This window comes from Oryzias latipes, chromosome 24 (genome assembly GCF_053564925.1).
Source record: "Oryzias latipes strain Hd-rR chromosome 24, Olatipes_Hd-rR_3.1".
NCBI classification, from domain to species: Eukaryota; Metazoa; Chordata; class Actinopteri; order Beloniformes; family Adrianichthyidae; genus Oryzias; species Oryzias latipes.
The window spans coordinates 23,782,501-23,797,777 of NC_136260.1; the positions used below are offsets into that span (position 1 = coordinate 23,782,501).

General features: G+C 45.0%; 1 protein-coding gene across 1 annotated transcript; it reads right to left on the reverse strand.

Moving 5' to 3' along the window:
* Nucleotides 1-7,761: 7,761 nt before the first annotated feature.
* On the reverse strand, nucleotides 7,762-13,643 carry bmf2 (BCL2 modifying factor 2). Its single transcript, XM_078942567.1, has 3 exons — nucleotides 13,448-13,643; nucleotides 12,610-12,830; nucleotides 7,762-11,142 (listed from the first exon to the last, which is right to left on the reverse strand). The coding sequence occupies exons 1-3, from the start codon at nucleotides 13,641-13,643 to the stop codon at nucleotides 11,026-11,028; spliced, it is 534 nt and encodes a 177-aa protein (XP_078798693.1). The 3' UTR covers nucleotides 7,762-11,025.
* Between the last annotated feature and the right edge of the window lie 1,634 nt (nucleotides 13,644-15,277).

Genomic DNA, 15,277 nt, shown 5'->3' on the forward strand with positions numbered 1-15,277 from the left:
GAGTGGATGGTTGGATGAATGGATGGATGGGTGGATGGATGGATGGATGCACGGATGGATGGATGGATGGATCCAAGGATGGATGGATGGATGGATGGATGGATGGATGGATGGATGATGGATTTATCGTATAAATCCTTCAATCCATTGTTTTCCTGTTTCTCTTTCTTTATTCTAGTATCTTCCACCATGTTCTGAGGCTTAACTCCTACAATCTTTCATCTATTTCAACCATCCAACTATTCAAATGTTCAGCTCTTTCAGCTTTTTCCAGCTATGACTTTTGGTCCTTCAAATCCTTGAGCTTTTCCAAAATATTCCAGGATTTCTTCTTCCATTGAAATAAATGGGGAATCCTTGGTGCAGAAGCTGGCTGGTTCGATAACCGGCTCTGGCATTTTTCAATAACATATCTTTTTGGTATTGTGCTGTTTTCACTTTACTTATGGTCAACTTTGACCTTTTCTTCCAATTATCATCCTTTAAGTTTCATTTTCATTCAGCAGCATAGCATCAAACCTGCATTTTCTTCTGGAAATGCAGCTCCTTCTAGTTTCATTTGGATTCTACTGTAACCATTCACTCCACAGCTGTGAAACACGGGGAGCTGATTCCCTTCAGCGCCTCACTCACAGTTTACTTCTCAGCATCTAATCTGTGTGATTCCAGGTTGGAGTCTCGACTAAATCTACGACAGACTGAGAAAAATAAATGAAAGTCAAAGGCAGATCAATATGAACAAGCTTTATATATGATGAACATATTTTAGAAGAGACTTCCAATTATTTCCATGTTTTTGTTGTTGTTTCTGTGGTGAAACTTTGTCATGACCTCAGTAGGAAACAGATTCACAGTGAAGCAGCACAGAAAGACAAAAGTTCAGGACTTTGCTGCCTGACACATAAAATCCACTTTAGTGCTCATTTCTCTCAGTTTCCTAATTCACTTCTTTGTGGTGAGAAGCAGAGAATCTGCAAAAAGAAATGAGAAAACGTTACTTTCAGATGCAAACGAGTGGTGAACTCCATGACCTGCTAAATGTTTCAGTAGGTCAACAGCTCCATCCACATGTGCCCGTCTTCAGGAATCCTCCACACTGTTTCCAGTTACTGCCCCCCCTCCTCTAAATGTGGGCATCCCCTGACAGCTCGCTCTTCTTGCCTGTTTGGGGACATCTGCCGCCATGTCCAAATATTGTTTTTGGCAGAGGCTTGCTTGGCTGTGGGAGAAGCGAGCCACACACTATTTTTACCTCTGCTGCAGCGACTGTGTTAACACGGAAAACAATGCTCGCCGCCCGTTCGCCGTCCAGCTGCAGAGCCAGGCAGCTGAGGGCTGCGGCCGTGAAACACCAACGGGATGAGAACGGCCTCACCTTTGACCTAATCTCTACTCTGGAGATTTGACTCATGAAAAAGGAAACTCTTGATTTTTTGTCTGATTTACTGTTTATTAACAATACCACGACAAATAGACTCTTGTCATCCACCTCTATCAAAACTGACAAACGAAACATTTTCATTGATAAACAACCTCACAGGTCATTTCAAACCCTAAAATATATGTATTTTTCCTTTTTAACAACATGATGACTCAGCATTTAAAAACACAAAAACCTGCCTGATTTAATCCTCCAGACTATTGAAACAACTTTCTACATGTGGAGTTCCCCAAGGCTCCATCCTGGGGCCACTTCTATTTAACATCTTCATGCTCCCACTGGTTATAAAGGACAAAAACATCAGTTACCATAGCTATGCAGACGACACACTGATATATATTACAATGAATACAGGAGCCCTGTAAAGGCTCTTGGTAAATGCAATGAGAGCATTAATGACTGGATGTCCCACAGTTCAATTTAATGCATAAACTCCTGGTAAGAGTTAAAGAGGTTGTTTTTTTTTTAATTCTATTTGTAAAAGTGGGTGCGTGTAGCGTCCAAAACATTTTATGATCACCCTTACTATACTTTTGAAGGTTGCTTTTAACATTTTATGTAAAGCTCTTTGAATTGTGCTTTACAAATAAACATGTCTCTCCTTGCCAGCAAATCAGTTTGGAGTTTTGCTGCAAACAGAAAGAAACCTTCTGCTTTTAAATGAGGTGTTTAGTAAAGATGGAGGTTGCGGCATCCAAAGGTCAGATTTTCCAGCAGTTCATACAGGACAAAACAGAGACAGCCCTGCTGTGTGTTTATACACAGCAGGGTGGCATCTTCATGGTGGACATGGTTTGATAGGAAAGGAAAGATGAACTTCCTTCACCTCTGTTTGGATTGTTTTCACATTTATTTCTTTTGAATGGCAGTGAAGCTTTGGCACATTTTTAATAAGGAAGATCAACCTCATTTTCATGTAAGCTGAGTCTTCATCCATCCATCCATCCATCTTTTCTCCACACTCTCAACCAATTCCTAAACAGCTCACTTTTTTCTTGGCCAATCACAATGAAATTCCTTCCTCTTGTTTATCCGCATTCCAGACATTTCCTCTGCCACGTTCTCGTCCTAGCTCTCTGATTGGGCAGGGTCTGGCCTTAACCTTATTAGTGTCTGAGGTCATAACAAACATGCAAGATGTCTTTGACTTTCAAGATCTCTCCTTATTGATATAGTGTGCACTTCATCAGCTCTTTAATACCTTCTCAGGAGGCCAAACAGTCACTGCCCCATTCACACACACATTCACACAATGGTGGCAGCTCCACTGTCAAACGCTGGCGGAACCAAAGTCTGGTTCCAACCACAAGGAGAAACATTTGGAGCTGCATGTTGGTTGACAGAGAAGCTGGTTCACATCCACATGGAACCTTTTGGTTATTTCTCATTTTCCTCACTACCGATCCCTAAAGGACGACACAATGCAGGACAATGTAGTTCCCTGGATTTGAACGTACCGGTAGTTCGGACAGACGCTCACTGCTTTTTGTTTTTCAAACAGCAAATACGATGTTACCAATTTTCCCAAATAAAAACCTAATAAATATGAACACTTTTAATAGACTTTTTATGAATCCGCTGTGTTCTGATGGTGGCAACTTGGATGCTTTATAAAAAATACACTTACATGCATTTTGTTTGTAAATAACAAATGGTTCTTCTAATGCAATGCATTGTGGTCTATATTTGCATTGGGCATTGATACACAGTGCTTTTTTGCAGAGACTTATGGGAAAATTCCAGGGGACTATATCTGGAAGTCACGAAGGGATTAGGACACAAACTCATGTCTCATGAAGAGGACTTTTGAAGTTCAAACCAGCACAGAGCTGCTGTTGAGCATGGACCCAAAGAGTCATCACATCACCGAGAAGCTGATCCTGGCGGCTGGACGGATCTGTTTGTAGAGACAATAAACACTGTCAGACAGTTTGGCCCGCATCCAGCAGCCAGACTTTTATAAACAGAACTTTCTGGGAAACAACAGATTCACCGTAAACATTGAAAAAGTTTATCGTCAAGAACACGACATGGAGGAGATGCTGTCATAGACACAACATGAATGGAAAAATAAAATGCTGAGGAGATAAAAATCTACAAAAAAAGGCAGATGAAAACCAGGAAATCCTTTAAACTTTCTTGTTTCAGAACTTTGTTTGGGAATTGAATCAATAAGCTGAGGTGTTTATGTGATAATGCTTTCTCCAATTGACTTCCATTCTCTTCATCTTCGTGTTCAAGTAAAACACAGGAAGATTTGGAGTAATGTTCACTAAATCAGGACAATATACTCCTAAAAATGATAATAAATACAGTTTGCAGCACATTATCCGAACTTCACGTGTTCGCAGATGAAAACAACTAAACATGGCAAAACATTTACAGACCAAAACAGGAATATGACTGGAAACACAGCCGTAGTGTCGATTCAAAGTTGAACATGACAAAAAAGTTAAAAGGAAAAAAAAACGAATAAGAAAATGATCACAGATCAAACGATCATTTGTGAAAATGTGTTTTAGAATAAAGCAGGCGTGAAGCTACAAAACGCAGAGTTGATGGCAAATGATTTTCCATTCAAACCTTATTTAACTTTTATTATTCCAGGACATCTTTGAGTGTTTTTATTTACTACTACTGCTCTAATAATTTACAGGCGGCCTGTTTGATGTCCATCTTCTTTATTTACCAATATTTTTATGGCATTACACAATAAATCCATAATGACTCTGAAACTGCACCAAACACCATATTTAGAAAAGCACATTTAGTGTTTTTTACGGCTAAAATTGATCAAAGGTTAAAGATCAAAGGTGTAGAGATGAAAGGAAAATGCATAAATCCTAAAACACAGCAAACACAAGGTCAAAACAATGTGGAAAATGTCATTCTTTCTCCGGTAGTCAGAAGGATATCTTTGGTTTTTAAAATATGAATGAACCTTTTGGTCAGTCACTGACATAATGAGTAAACAGCAGGGGTTCCAATAGTAAGCTGTGTGGGACACCAGCGGAGAAAATAGGACTTTTTTGATGGAAAACTCAGTTCCTCCTTAAAAACAAGCTGTGGTTTGGTAAACAAATGCAATGAAATACATTTAGACAGAAATGAGTGTTTGACACATCCGATACATAATCTAAAACTATTTTATGACTAAAACCAACGTCACAGCTTCATCACTTCATTACATTTCTTTTCATGAATGTTTGGGCCAAATATTTCAACAACTACAACAAATGGAAATTTCTTTTACTTCTTGTTTGTTGAAAACATGTGAAGCACAGACGGAGAGCGTTCGTGTTCGAGTCCTCGTCTGTCTCGCCTTAGAAGACCGCCGAAGTCCCCCGCCGTCATCTGGAAGGTGTCCTCCCCCTCAGACGAGGCAGACGTGGTAGAAGTGCCCCGGGACACAATTCTGACACATGGGGCAGCATTTAGCTTTTATTACCCCTGGAGATTAACTGACTGCCCCCCCCCCCCCACACACACACACCTTATTTCTTATTTATAGAGCACTGTGTCAGCAGGGGGGCTGGGGTGGACTGGGGTGGGGATTCCAGTCCCCGTCCAGAAGTGGTTTGTCTTTTCTGTGGTTTTTGGACAAGTTTCCATGCAGGTTTTGTTTTTTTGTCATCTTTTTCTTAGATAAACAAACAACAACAGCAGAAATTCAGCATCAACAGCTAAAATGTTATCATTTTTATGTGAGGAATACTTTGGACCTGACTGAAGACGCCTGAGAATCTGACCTGGGGAGGGACGGGGGGCCTCGCTGTGCCAGTCACCCACAGTCTGACACTAAAGGGGTTAATTTGGGGGAGGGAGAGGGAGGGAGGAGGGGGGTTGAAAAAAAAGCAGAAGAAAACAAAACTGAGCTGCATCTCCTCTGCTGTTCCGTTGAGGCGTGACCCTGCAGATATCATGAGGGCGTCTCCCTGAGTGACCGGCCAGGAGAACAGAAAGGTCTTTGTCGGGGCTGTGGGCTGAAAAAAAACTGCTGAGCAAAGCAACCCCCCCCCCCCCACTCCCCTTCCGCGCGCACACACACACAAACACACAAAACACCCTCTGCACACATCACGCCTCCGTTTTTTTCTCTTTTCCCTTAAGACACACTGGTCTGTTTTTACCAGCATTCCCAGGGGGACGAGGCTTTCCCTCCAGCTGGTGGGGGGTTAATGAACGAGGGAGGGGGGACACAGGGACTGTTTTGTGCTGAAGAACTTAAGTCAGTCTGTGGGCGGGGCACGCCAGGATGCATTTTTTAAGGCTCTGCGGCAGAAAGTATGATGTGAAATGAGCTGCAGTGACTCCTGGGAAAATGCCTTTAAATGCTGTTGTTGATTCATTTAAACCGATGGAAATCAGACTAAATTCACCTAAAGGAAGCGTCTAGAAAGAGCAACACCAGCTCTTTCCTGTAAAGTACATTTTTGTGTTAGCTGGATTTTCCATTAATTTAAAGCAGAACCCAAAGGTGACAGACATGTCGGCCAACGTTACCGTCTGTCGTCACGTGTTTCCATGATGCCCTACGGTCTCCCTCCAGCTTCCTACAGTCCCAGTTTATATGAGGATGCACCTCCTCCCACCTCCTCCCACTAAGGACAGCATAAGAAGGACTGCTGAGCTCCAAAAGTGCCCCCAGGTTTTACCAAAGCGATGGTGTTTACAGGGACTTTCAGGATGAAGTCGACCGTCACAAAGGACGTTTTTATTCACAGACTTTGTTTTCGGGGATTGTTGCATTCTGTGGGCGCACACATGACCAGTTTAATGGGATGTTTCAAATGCTCCCGAGGGTTTCGGTGAATCCCTGTTGGGTGGATCACCGCTTTGATGATGAACTGAGCAGATTCTGGGTCAGGATTCTGTGACTTACGCGACTTTCTGAAGCTTCACAATCCTCAAAGGTTCACCTAAATGTCTGGATTTGGATTTCTCATTAGTGTTAGAGAAAAGGTGACTCTTTTTCATAAGCTGCACGGTGGTGTAGCGGTTTGCACTTTTGGGTCACAGTGAGTTGCTAGTCCGAGTTTTCTCCTTGTTCACGCTGGGTTTTCTCTGGAAACTGGAGTTCCTCCCAGAGTCCAAAGATTTCTGAATTGATCCGAGGAGTGCATGTGAGTTTGAGGCAACTCCTTTGGGGTGTAGTTCTCCTTTGCCCAACGACAACTGGGATAGGCTCCAGCAACCCCTGACCGTGACAGGGATGCAGTGGGTTCTGAAGATGGATGGATGGATGGATGGATGGATGGATGGATGGATGGATGGATGGATGGATGGATGGATGGATGGATGGATGGATGGATGGATGGACAGACTAAACGAAGTTTACATTTTGCATTTTTATGAATCAAGTCATATGTGGTGAACGTGAGAGATGACGCTTCTTCTCTTTGTCATTTCTCAGGTTTGAACAGGATCGGGGGACCAGATGCAGACTCGACTCAATCAAGACCTGACTAAACCTGCCTGAGCCAAACGAAACCACCACGGGGGGAAACACAGAGGTCTGCCAGCATCCGACACGAGACTCCAACAACCACCGACTTATGGCGGGCGAAGGGTCAGCGAGCAGATCTGGTGGTTCTGCTGACTAGAACCTGGTGTGGACACGACTCAGGAGAAGAGGAGAGTCAGAACAGACACTGTGGTTCCTGCAGTGCAGAGGTCTTTTAACGACTCAAGTTCAGAGTTAAAATAGGTGAATGCTGACGAGAGGCCTCGAATGGACAGAAAAGTCTGCAGTTCTGACCCGGGACGACCTGAGTTGTCTAAGTAACATGAGAATTGGACTTTTTTGCTCTGAAATCTCTTGTTTAAAAGCAATTTTTCAGAATGTGTTAGAAATAAAAGTACCAATGGATGTCTGAAAAGCAGATTTATGTGTTTCTTAGTTTATATTTTAACTCTGGTGACTTCCTCCATCAATCATCTGCTCATACCACAAAAAAAAATCAATTAATGCACCCGGTTACATAACATTGTCATATTCCACCATTAATCTGCCTGTTGGCTGAAAGGAAAATTTGATTTAATCAGAGATTCACTAAGTTTACAACTGAGAGAAAAAATATCCTGTAACTGTTTTTTTATGTGAGCATTTATTGTGAAAAGAAAACCTTGACAGGTGTCATGTCCTTTAAGACCTGATTCCAGAAGATTCTCCTCATCTTTGAACTGTTTCAGAAGAAAAAACTATTTAAATGAGATGTATTTTAAAAATGTGTTAATGAATCATGAATGCGTAGAAATGACTGTTTTCACAATAAATGGATTTGAATGTCTTACAGTAAATGAAACACACAACAACTCAATTAACCATAAAGATTTAATGAAAAAAAACAGCAATGTACCCATTTTACAACAAAAAAATTAGAAGAAATGGAAAGATTTTGTGAGCCAAGCTCGTATGTACAGCGTATTGCACTAAAAAAGAACGGACGGCCTCCTCCAGCCTCGCGCCGCTCCAGTGTCCTTTCCGATCTGAGCAGGAGCAACATGGCGGTCCCAAAGATGACGCACACATCGCTCTCTTAAATACGGAAAAGAAAAAGTCTGCTACATCTGGACTGGGCCTCACTTCATCCGACACATGAGTGGGGCATCTTTGAGACCGCCAGAGAAAGCAAGCGGGCGGTAAAAGCGTTCAGCACAAGAGTGTCAAACAAGAGAAAATGTGGTTTTCACTCCATTAACTTACATTCAAACCATCAGGATGCACTTTTTTCAGGAATGTAGGACATGCATTTTTACTCCATGTACATGTTTAAGAAACGATAAGCCCTTTAACGGAGTGAATCCAAAAGCAAGAATTCCACAACATTGAAAAAAGCGATCGTAGAAAACCTCGTTTCATGTTGCTGCTCTTCTCTCTTTGTCTTCTTACAAAAAAAGTGTGTAAAACATTATCAAATTTCATATAAAGATAGTAACAGGTGTGTCAAATTCATGTCCAATGTATAAAAACACCAATTCACAGCACTTGACAGTAAAGATGAACTGTTTCTTGGTTTAAAATTGGAAAAGAAAAGGATAAAAAAGACACTGAAGGTTCAACCGAAACATTTCAGTCGAGTCAGAGGTGCCTATGGCTCAACACCAACCCAAACCAAATCTCAGAATGATCCGGGGCACGGCAGTGGCTCGTTCTTCCTTTAAAGGGAATCCCGCCGCCCTGCTGCTAGACCGGAGATATGAAACCACAGAAAAAGCCTGGACAAGCCCGGCAGATCCAGCATTTATCTCTAGAAGCTTCAAGGATGTAGGAGGGAAGTTCAGCACAGGAGCAGAAGGAGAGGCGCCGATACAGTCTGCAGATCCAAACCTCTTTGGTGCAAAAGGTTCATTCTAGGATTGCAAAAGGTTCTGCAGGATGAAGGGGGAGCCGGTGCCTCGTGAGCGTGTGTGAGGACTAAAACGCACGAAAAGCAGCACAAATACTCGGATCTACCACGGGAAACAAATCGTGGAGCAAATATAAAGAATGGGTTTGGTAAAAGAAGGTTTTTGAGTCGTCCAAATATCCTAAAGCTCAAATGTTTGTTATAATTGTGTGCATCAAGATAGTGAATCCTAAATATTTGGATTTACGAAACGATTCGCTACAAAAGCAGAAATCTTCAGGAGTTTTCGTGGGAATCAGGAATCTAAAACCATCTTTATATTTAAAAATGGAGGATCTCTGAGCCTTCTGTCTCAAAATATGAACTTCATTTTGGATATAAAACTTTGGTTTTATATCGTAATCATCGTGTTTTGTCTCAAACGTTTGGCTGAGAAGAGGAACTTTCAGCGCGGATGGAAGAATTTCATGCCTGCATCCCAAACCAGAGCCGTTCCGCAGGATTCTTCTGCACGACAGGTGAGGCGGGATCTTTGATGTTAGGATACGGCGCCGCCGGCGGCACGGCTGTCACTCACAAGGCACGTGTTGTACATTTGATTGTCAGTCTTTCATTGGAAAAGACCCATTCGTGTTTTTGCGTAGGCGAGCACGAGGCACGTGGCTTTTACTCCACCCTCCCGACTGAGCACACCTCCAGACAGAAGAAGACTCTACACACCGAGATCTATACAGGACTACCAAATAAATTAGAATAAATTATCTTAAACAAATGAGAACGTGTTTCGACAGGGAGCAGTTAAGCGGGACGCTGGCGGGGGCGGAGCGTGACCCCGTGACCCCGGCTGAGTGTGTCACGTCTGTCTCAATTGGCTCAGCGTTCAGTGTTTGCAGGAAACAAACGTTCGGTTCGGCAACTCGAAGGAAACTCGTGACGCACTCAGCCGAAGGAGTCGCCGCTCGCTCAGACCTCGCTGACTCCTCCCTGACGGAAATCAGCAAAAAAAAAAACATCAGTGTCTTTCAAAGATCTTGAATCCACAGCAGACTCAAATAAAAATGCCAAGTGAGAAACCTTTAACATCAAGTTTGCAGCTGTTGAAGCCCAGCAGACAGCGGCTGTGTCACAGAAAAACCAAAAAGAAAACGTTTTTTTAAACTGTACACAAGACTAAGTGAAGTTTCAAATCTGTCATTTGCATGTCGGCATATCGATTGTTTGAATGGATGCTGAGACATTTACAGCTGGAGTGAAGTCAAAGGGAAAAAAAGCATCTCTATGCCAGAGACAGAACGAGGGGGGGGGGGGGGTTGGGCTCAAAGATGATTGCAAAACTGCAGATCTAGTGGATTCTCTGCACTGGCTTGAATATTGCTCGCCCCTTTGGGTGCTGATCGGAAACCCAGCGTGCAGCAAAGGGCGCCAAATGCGATTGTCAGTGAAGCCGGAGAAGGACCTCCTGGAAAAGTTTTGGAGAAAAGCGACGTTCATCCAAAGTTTTTCACTCGATTGTTGTTTTGTTCCCTGATCGTAGATTCCTTGAACTGTGCTTTTTGGTTTCAGACTGGATCCAGAATTTGCAGAGAGAAAGCCCGGCGATCATCAGCAGACACCTGAGCTGAGGTCGTAACCGTGGTTACAGATGCATCCACCGGATCGCCGTCAGCGCGCCTCCTTCAAGTACGTACGGGCGGCGATAACAGTGTCTGAATGTGCACAGTGGGTCACGCCCCACAGCTCCGCTGCTGCCGGAGACAGAGATGGCGGCGACGCCGGGCGGATGGGCGTCCCCGTGTCTCGGGTGGAAGCTGGAAGGGTGGAGCAGTATTAGGGGTAAACGTGCCCTGAGTCCTTGAGCACAGGAATGTCCACGCGCTGAAAAAGGCTCTGATCTGAACGTTTGTCTCTCTTGATGCAAAATAACGTGTCTTGCGGCGTAAGAGAGAGTAAGGCATTCCCTGGACTGATGGCGGTCCTCCGGGACTTCAAACACCAAAAAAACAAAGAGCAGATACTGTACAAAATAGCTAATCTTACAAATATTTAGAAAATATCTCTTCGAACACAATGGCTTCTTCTCTGAAAGGAAAAAAAAAGTATTCAGTCTCCGTCCAGCGGTGACCAGTGTCTTCTTCGTCTCGTCTTCATATTCTACAGGAATCCAAACCCGTCTTCCATCTTACAGTGCAGAGCCCTCCTTCCTGTGAGGGGGAGCGAGGGGTCCGAGGAAGTCCTTTATCTCAGCTCTCCTCTCAGGCGAGGGACGAGAGCCTCCCTTGGAAACAAAAAGCCCAACAGGGCGGCGGTGAGGCGCATCCACACGGGGAAGTTCTGTCGCTGGTGCCTCATGAACTGCAGGGGGACAAAGAAACCAGAGGTGAGCGAAAACCAGAAGCACGGCGGCGTTTCCTGCTCAGATTTAACAGTTGAAGCCTTTTGAACAGATGCATGCCCCCCTCCTGTTTTCCAGTGCAGCTCAGGAGCAGCCGTTGCAGCCGGTTGCATAAGCCGTCCTCTTGTGCTCACTTCAGGAAGGTCTCCATCAGCCCGGCAGTCAGCGTCTGCCACAGGCTGTTTGCTGCAGCACCAGCCGACTGAGCGGAACGTTAGCAGCACCGCTAAGTGTTGCCCTAATTGTTCCTAATTGCTTTAATTCTACGCTGCTGACTGTATTTAAACAGAACCCCTGTGTTCTGGGGGGGGCTGGTTTGGTTCCAGCCTTTTAAACCCTGAATGATGAAGAAAGACCCCAAACCCGTCTGTTCCTAGAAGTGATTACATTTACTCCTTAGGTTGGAGAGCAACAACAAAACACATTTTCACTCTTATCTCTCCCTTCAAGAGTCACACACGCAAACCAGAACACACACACCGCGCCGCACACGTCGAAGCAGGCGGCGGGACAACTGAGGTATTGTGGGTAGCCGTCATGTTACTGGCTGCGTCTGTGAGAGTATGAGTCAGACTCTATTTTTAGACGGGCGTATAAACAGCCCACTAAGTCTACCCAGACACAGACGCGCTGCTCTGCTGTTTGTGACGGTCGCATCCGCCTCACCTGCACCGTCACGCTCAGCGGCACACCTGTCCGCACACCTTCCTCCCCTCCTTAAACCCACTGACCTCTGGGAAAACCAGCAGCCTCTTTTCAAGTCTTTTTACAACTTCTGTTATCAGAATGAGGCACTCCCCTCCAGAGCAAACCAGCGTGCCTTCACGTTTCCACTCACAGGAAAAACAAGGTGAGGATGACTAATTTAGGGTTAAGTAAACGCATAACGGCTGAGGAAGACGGCCGCAACGACACGATGGAGACAGAACAATATTTCAAAGTACAAATGATTTTGGTCCAGGTGCTTATAGTGTTCAGAGCATCAACTGACTCACTAATGTTTTCCAGTGAGTTTAACTGACAGTCTTTCTTTGACCCTGAATGCACCAGCACATCTACAACGAAGCCCTGTACATCGGCTAAAAGAAATTAAAACCTGCTGTTTACTTTTATGTGCAGAAGATGTGTTTGTGTGTGTGTGTTTGGGGGGGGGGGGGGGGGGGGGGGGTTAAACTGTTATAAAGCAGGGTTTTCATGAGGAGCTTGTGACACTAAACCTTCCAGACAATCATCTCACCCCAAAAAACATCAACAAAGACAAAAGCGAGTGAGTAACGACGCCCTCTTAACCCTCCCTTCTGTCAGGAGCTCCTGCATGGGCCTTTTTCAGTTCCCCGTTCCAGAGCTGCATTTCAGCTTAATGATTAATTGATTCATGAATAAACTGTAGTTATTGATAAGCTTCGGTCCCCAGAGGGCAGCCTTACCACTTCAACGTGATCCTGGTTGAACTTGTCTCCAATCTCCCGAAGTTTTCGCCCGATTTGGACCTCCACGCTCACCTCCGGCCGCTCCTCAGGCCTTTCTGCCACCTCATCCTCCTGCCCTCTGTCCTCTTCCTCCTCCTCTTCCTCTTCAATCTGTCTCTGCCCCCGGTCCTCCATGGGTTCAAACTGAGCGGGGAAATGTGAGCGCAATCCTGCGTTTCCTGAGAAAGATGTGACATGTTCACTTGGATCAAGTTTGGGTAAAAGCTTCCATCTATGATGAGCCTGACTCTCCTCTCTTCTCAGTGATTTTAATCAATCCTTGTTAAAAACACAACGATGGTTTCAGGACGCCAAACAGAATAAGTCAGATGTGAAGGAGAGAATTTTTGGGGCCAGAAATGAAAAGTCCACAAACCCAAATGTGAGCCGTGTCACCGAGTTTAGATCCGCCTCTTATCACCCAAACTCATAAACTGAGAAACTTTGTGCTCCGCTCGGCGCAGAGCCAAGAGCATGACATGCATTATGGGGCATTACAGCCAGTCAGCGGCGTTCACGCATTGATGATTTCAAACCCGAACAATGAGGACCCAGAGTCAACAAACAAACAGCCTTCTCCTAAAACGCTGATTCGATTAGAATCATTTCACACTGATTGGATTAAAAACACGATTGCATTAAAATGAATGTATTTATTAGTGCAGGCATGATCCTGCATGTGGATTTATTTATACACCGTGACGTGAGACGTCATTATCCGGCATTCATTTAGGCTTTTGGGTCATTTTTAGGATCTTTTGGAGCAGGATGTGACCCCGGGATGCAGGAGCCTCACCATGAAAAGGCATGCGCGGCTGCCAGCGGAAGCTGCAGGACGGCACGTCGGTGCTGTTCTCCTGCGACGCAGGCATGGCTGTGACGTCCTCCCCGGCGCTGATCTGTATGGCTCGCTCCTGGAATTTGACGTCCCTAAAGGGAGTTCCCCAGAGCTGTGAGACGGGCCGTGACATGTCGTCCTCCTCATCATCCATCCGACGCCTCAGCGGTAAACTCCCTGCGCAGAAGAGGCGGCGAAAGTGTTAGTTTGTTTCAGAACAAACAAAAGACGCCAAACTTCCTGTTGTCAGTAAAAACCTCTCCCTCTGGCACATGAAATCACCCTGTCCTAAAAATAGCAACATATCATGAGTCAATATACGGTAATCTAAATATGTTGTGTTTTGAAACAGAAACTTTCTGAGAAGAAAATGTAGGCTTCAAAGCAGCACAAGGAGAAGCCAGTTGTGTCCTAAGAACATGATGATGTTCTGATGAGTGGTGAAAAACAGCTTGTTCACTAGTGTGTTCTGATCCAAATGCCAAATTGCATCAAAGTGCCAGAAGATCCGCCAGAGATATCTCAATCTGACCTACAAATCTGACCTGGCTGCTCTGTTGCCATATCTGCTTTTTGGTGCTCGGCAAAAAAAATGTACTCCTGTTAGTGATAGAACCGCTGGTCCGTTTGACCTCAGAGTGAGTGAAACCAGGTCCAGCAGAACCATGCAGGAGTGCGTGCAGCAACCGTTTCAGGAGGAGATAAGAAATGCAACTCTGTCCAGAACTGTGAGGCAAACGCTCTTCCTCGTTGGCTCAGAGCCACAGCCGGCTCTGTTATATCATTCTGCTGAGAGAGCCTGTCTTTTCCTTCTGCCGTGCAAGTGGAGACAAGCGGGCCGAGTGGAAACTGGATCCTCTGGTGTTGTGTTTACTGAGTGAGGCGGCCGCTCTTAATTGTCTCCTGGAGAGAGTGTCTCTTCGTGATCTCACTTCAAAATAAATACTCAGGTAACTTTCCTCTGTCTGTTTGAGAAAAGAACCTCCTTGTCTGTTAGAAGGAGACAAACATTGGAAATATTGTGATTTAGGTCAAATAAATACTTTTCTTTTTACCCCCAAAAGAGTCGACTTAGGGAACATGCTGTAGAGACAGCAGAGGCTTTCCTCTGCAGCCATCAGATAAGATCTGCTGTGACCGAAGTGTCAGACTCATGGAAAACAAACAGGGACAGGCGGGCACACACAAAGATAACGCACGCAACAACACACTGCCTGGGGCTGCAGGCAGGCCTGGCTGCGCGCGCGGGGACGGTCAGAGGCGCGCAGCCTCAGCAGAGACTGGCTCCCTCTGCTGCGCCATCTGCGCACATGGCTCCGCTCTGCGCAAAGCTGGCTGAGCGCTCAGCTGCTGCGCGCGTGTCCGTCCTGGCGCTGGAGCGGCATTTACGCAAAGCTTGGAGACAGAAACGGGTCCTCCTGGGGGAGACACGGGCGGCAGACTTGGATGAAATTGTCTGACGGTGGGGTCAGGTGGAGTGTCCGGTCTCACGCGCGCGGAACCGGCACCGGAGCGCGGCCAGAAGAAGAAAAGGAGCGCGTCGATTAAACGCACGAGAAGTAAACAAAAGTGATCCAGACCAAAAATGAGGAAAATACAAGTTTGAATAAACCATTTTCTTTTCGTTTTTTTCAGTCAAATGGAAGAAAAACCTCCATTCAGTTTATCGGATGGATTTTTTCCTTTACTGTCACTTCCCTAGAAATAAAAATAGAAATATGTATTTTTGTTCATTTCAAAACGTGAGTCGGTACCGTGAATAAAACAGGAATCGCCAGATAACGAGCG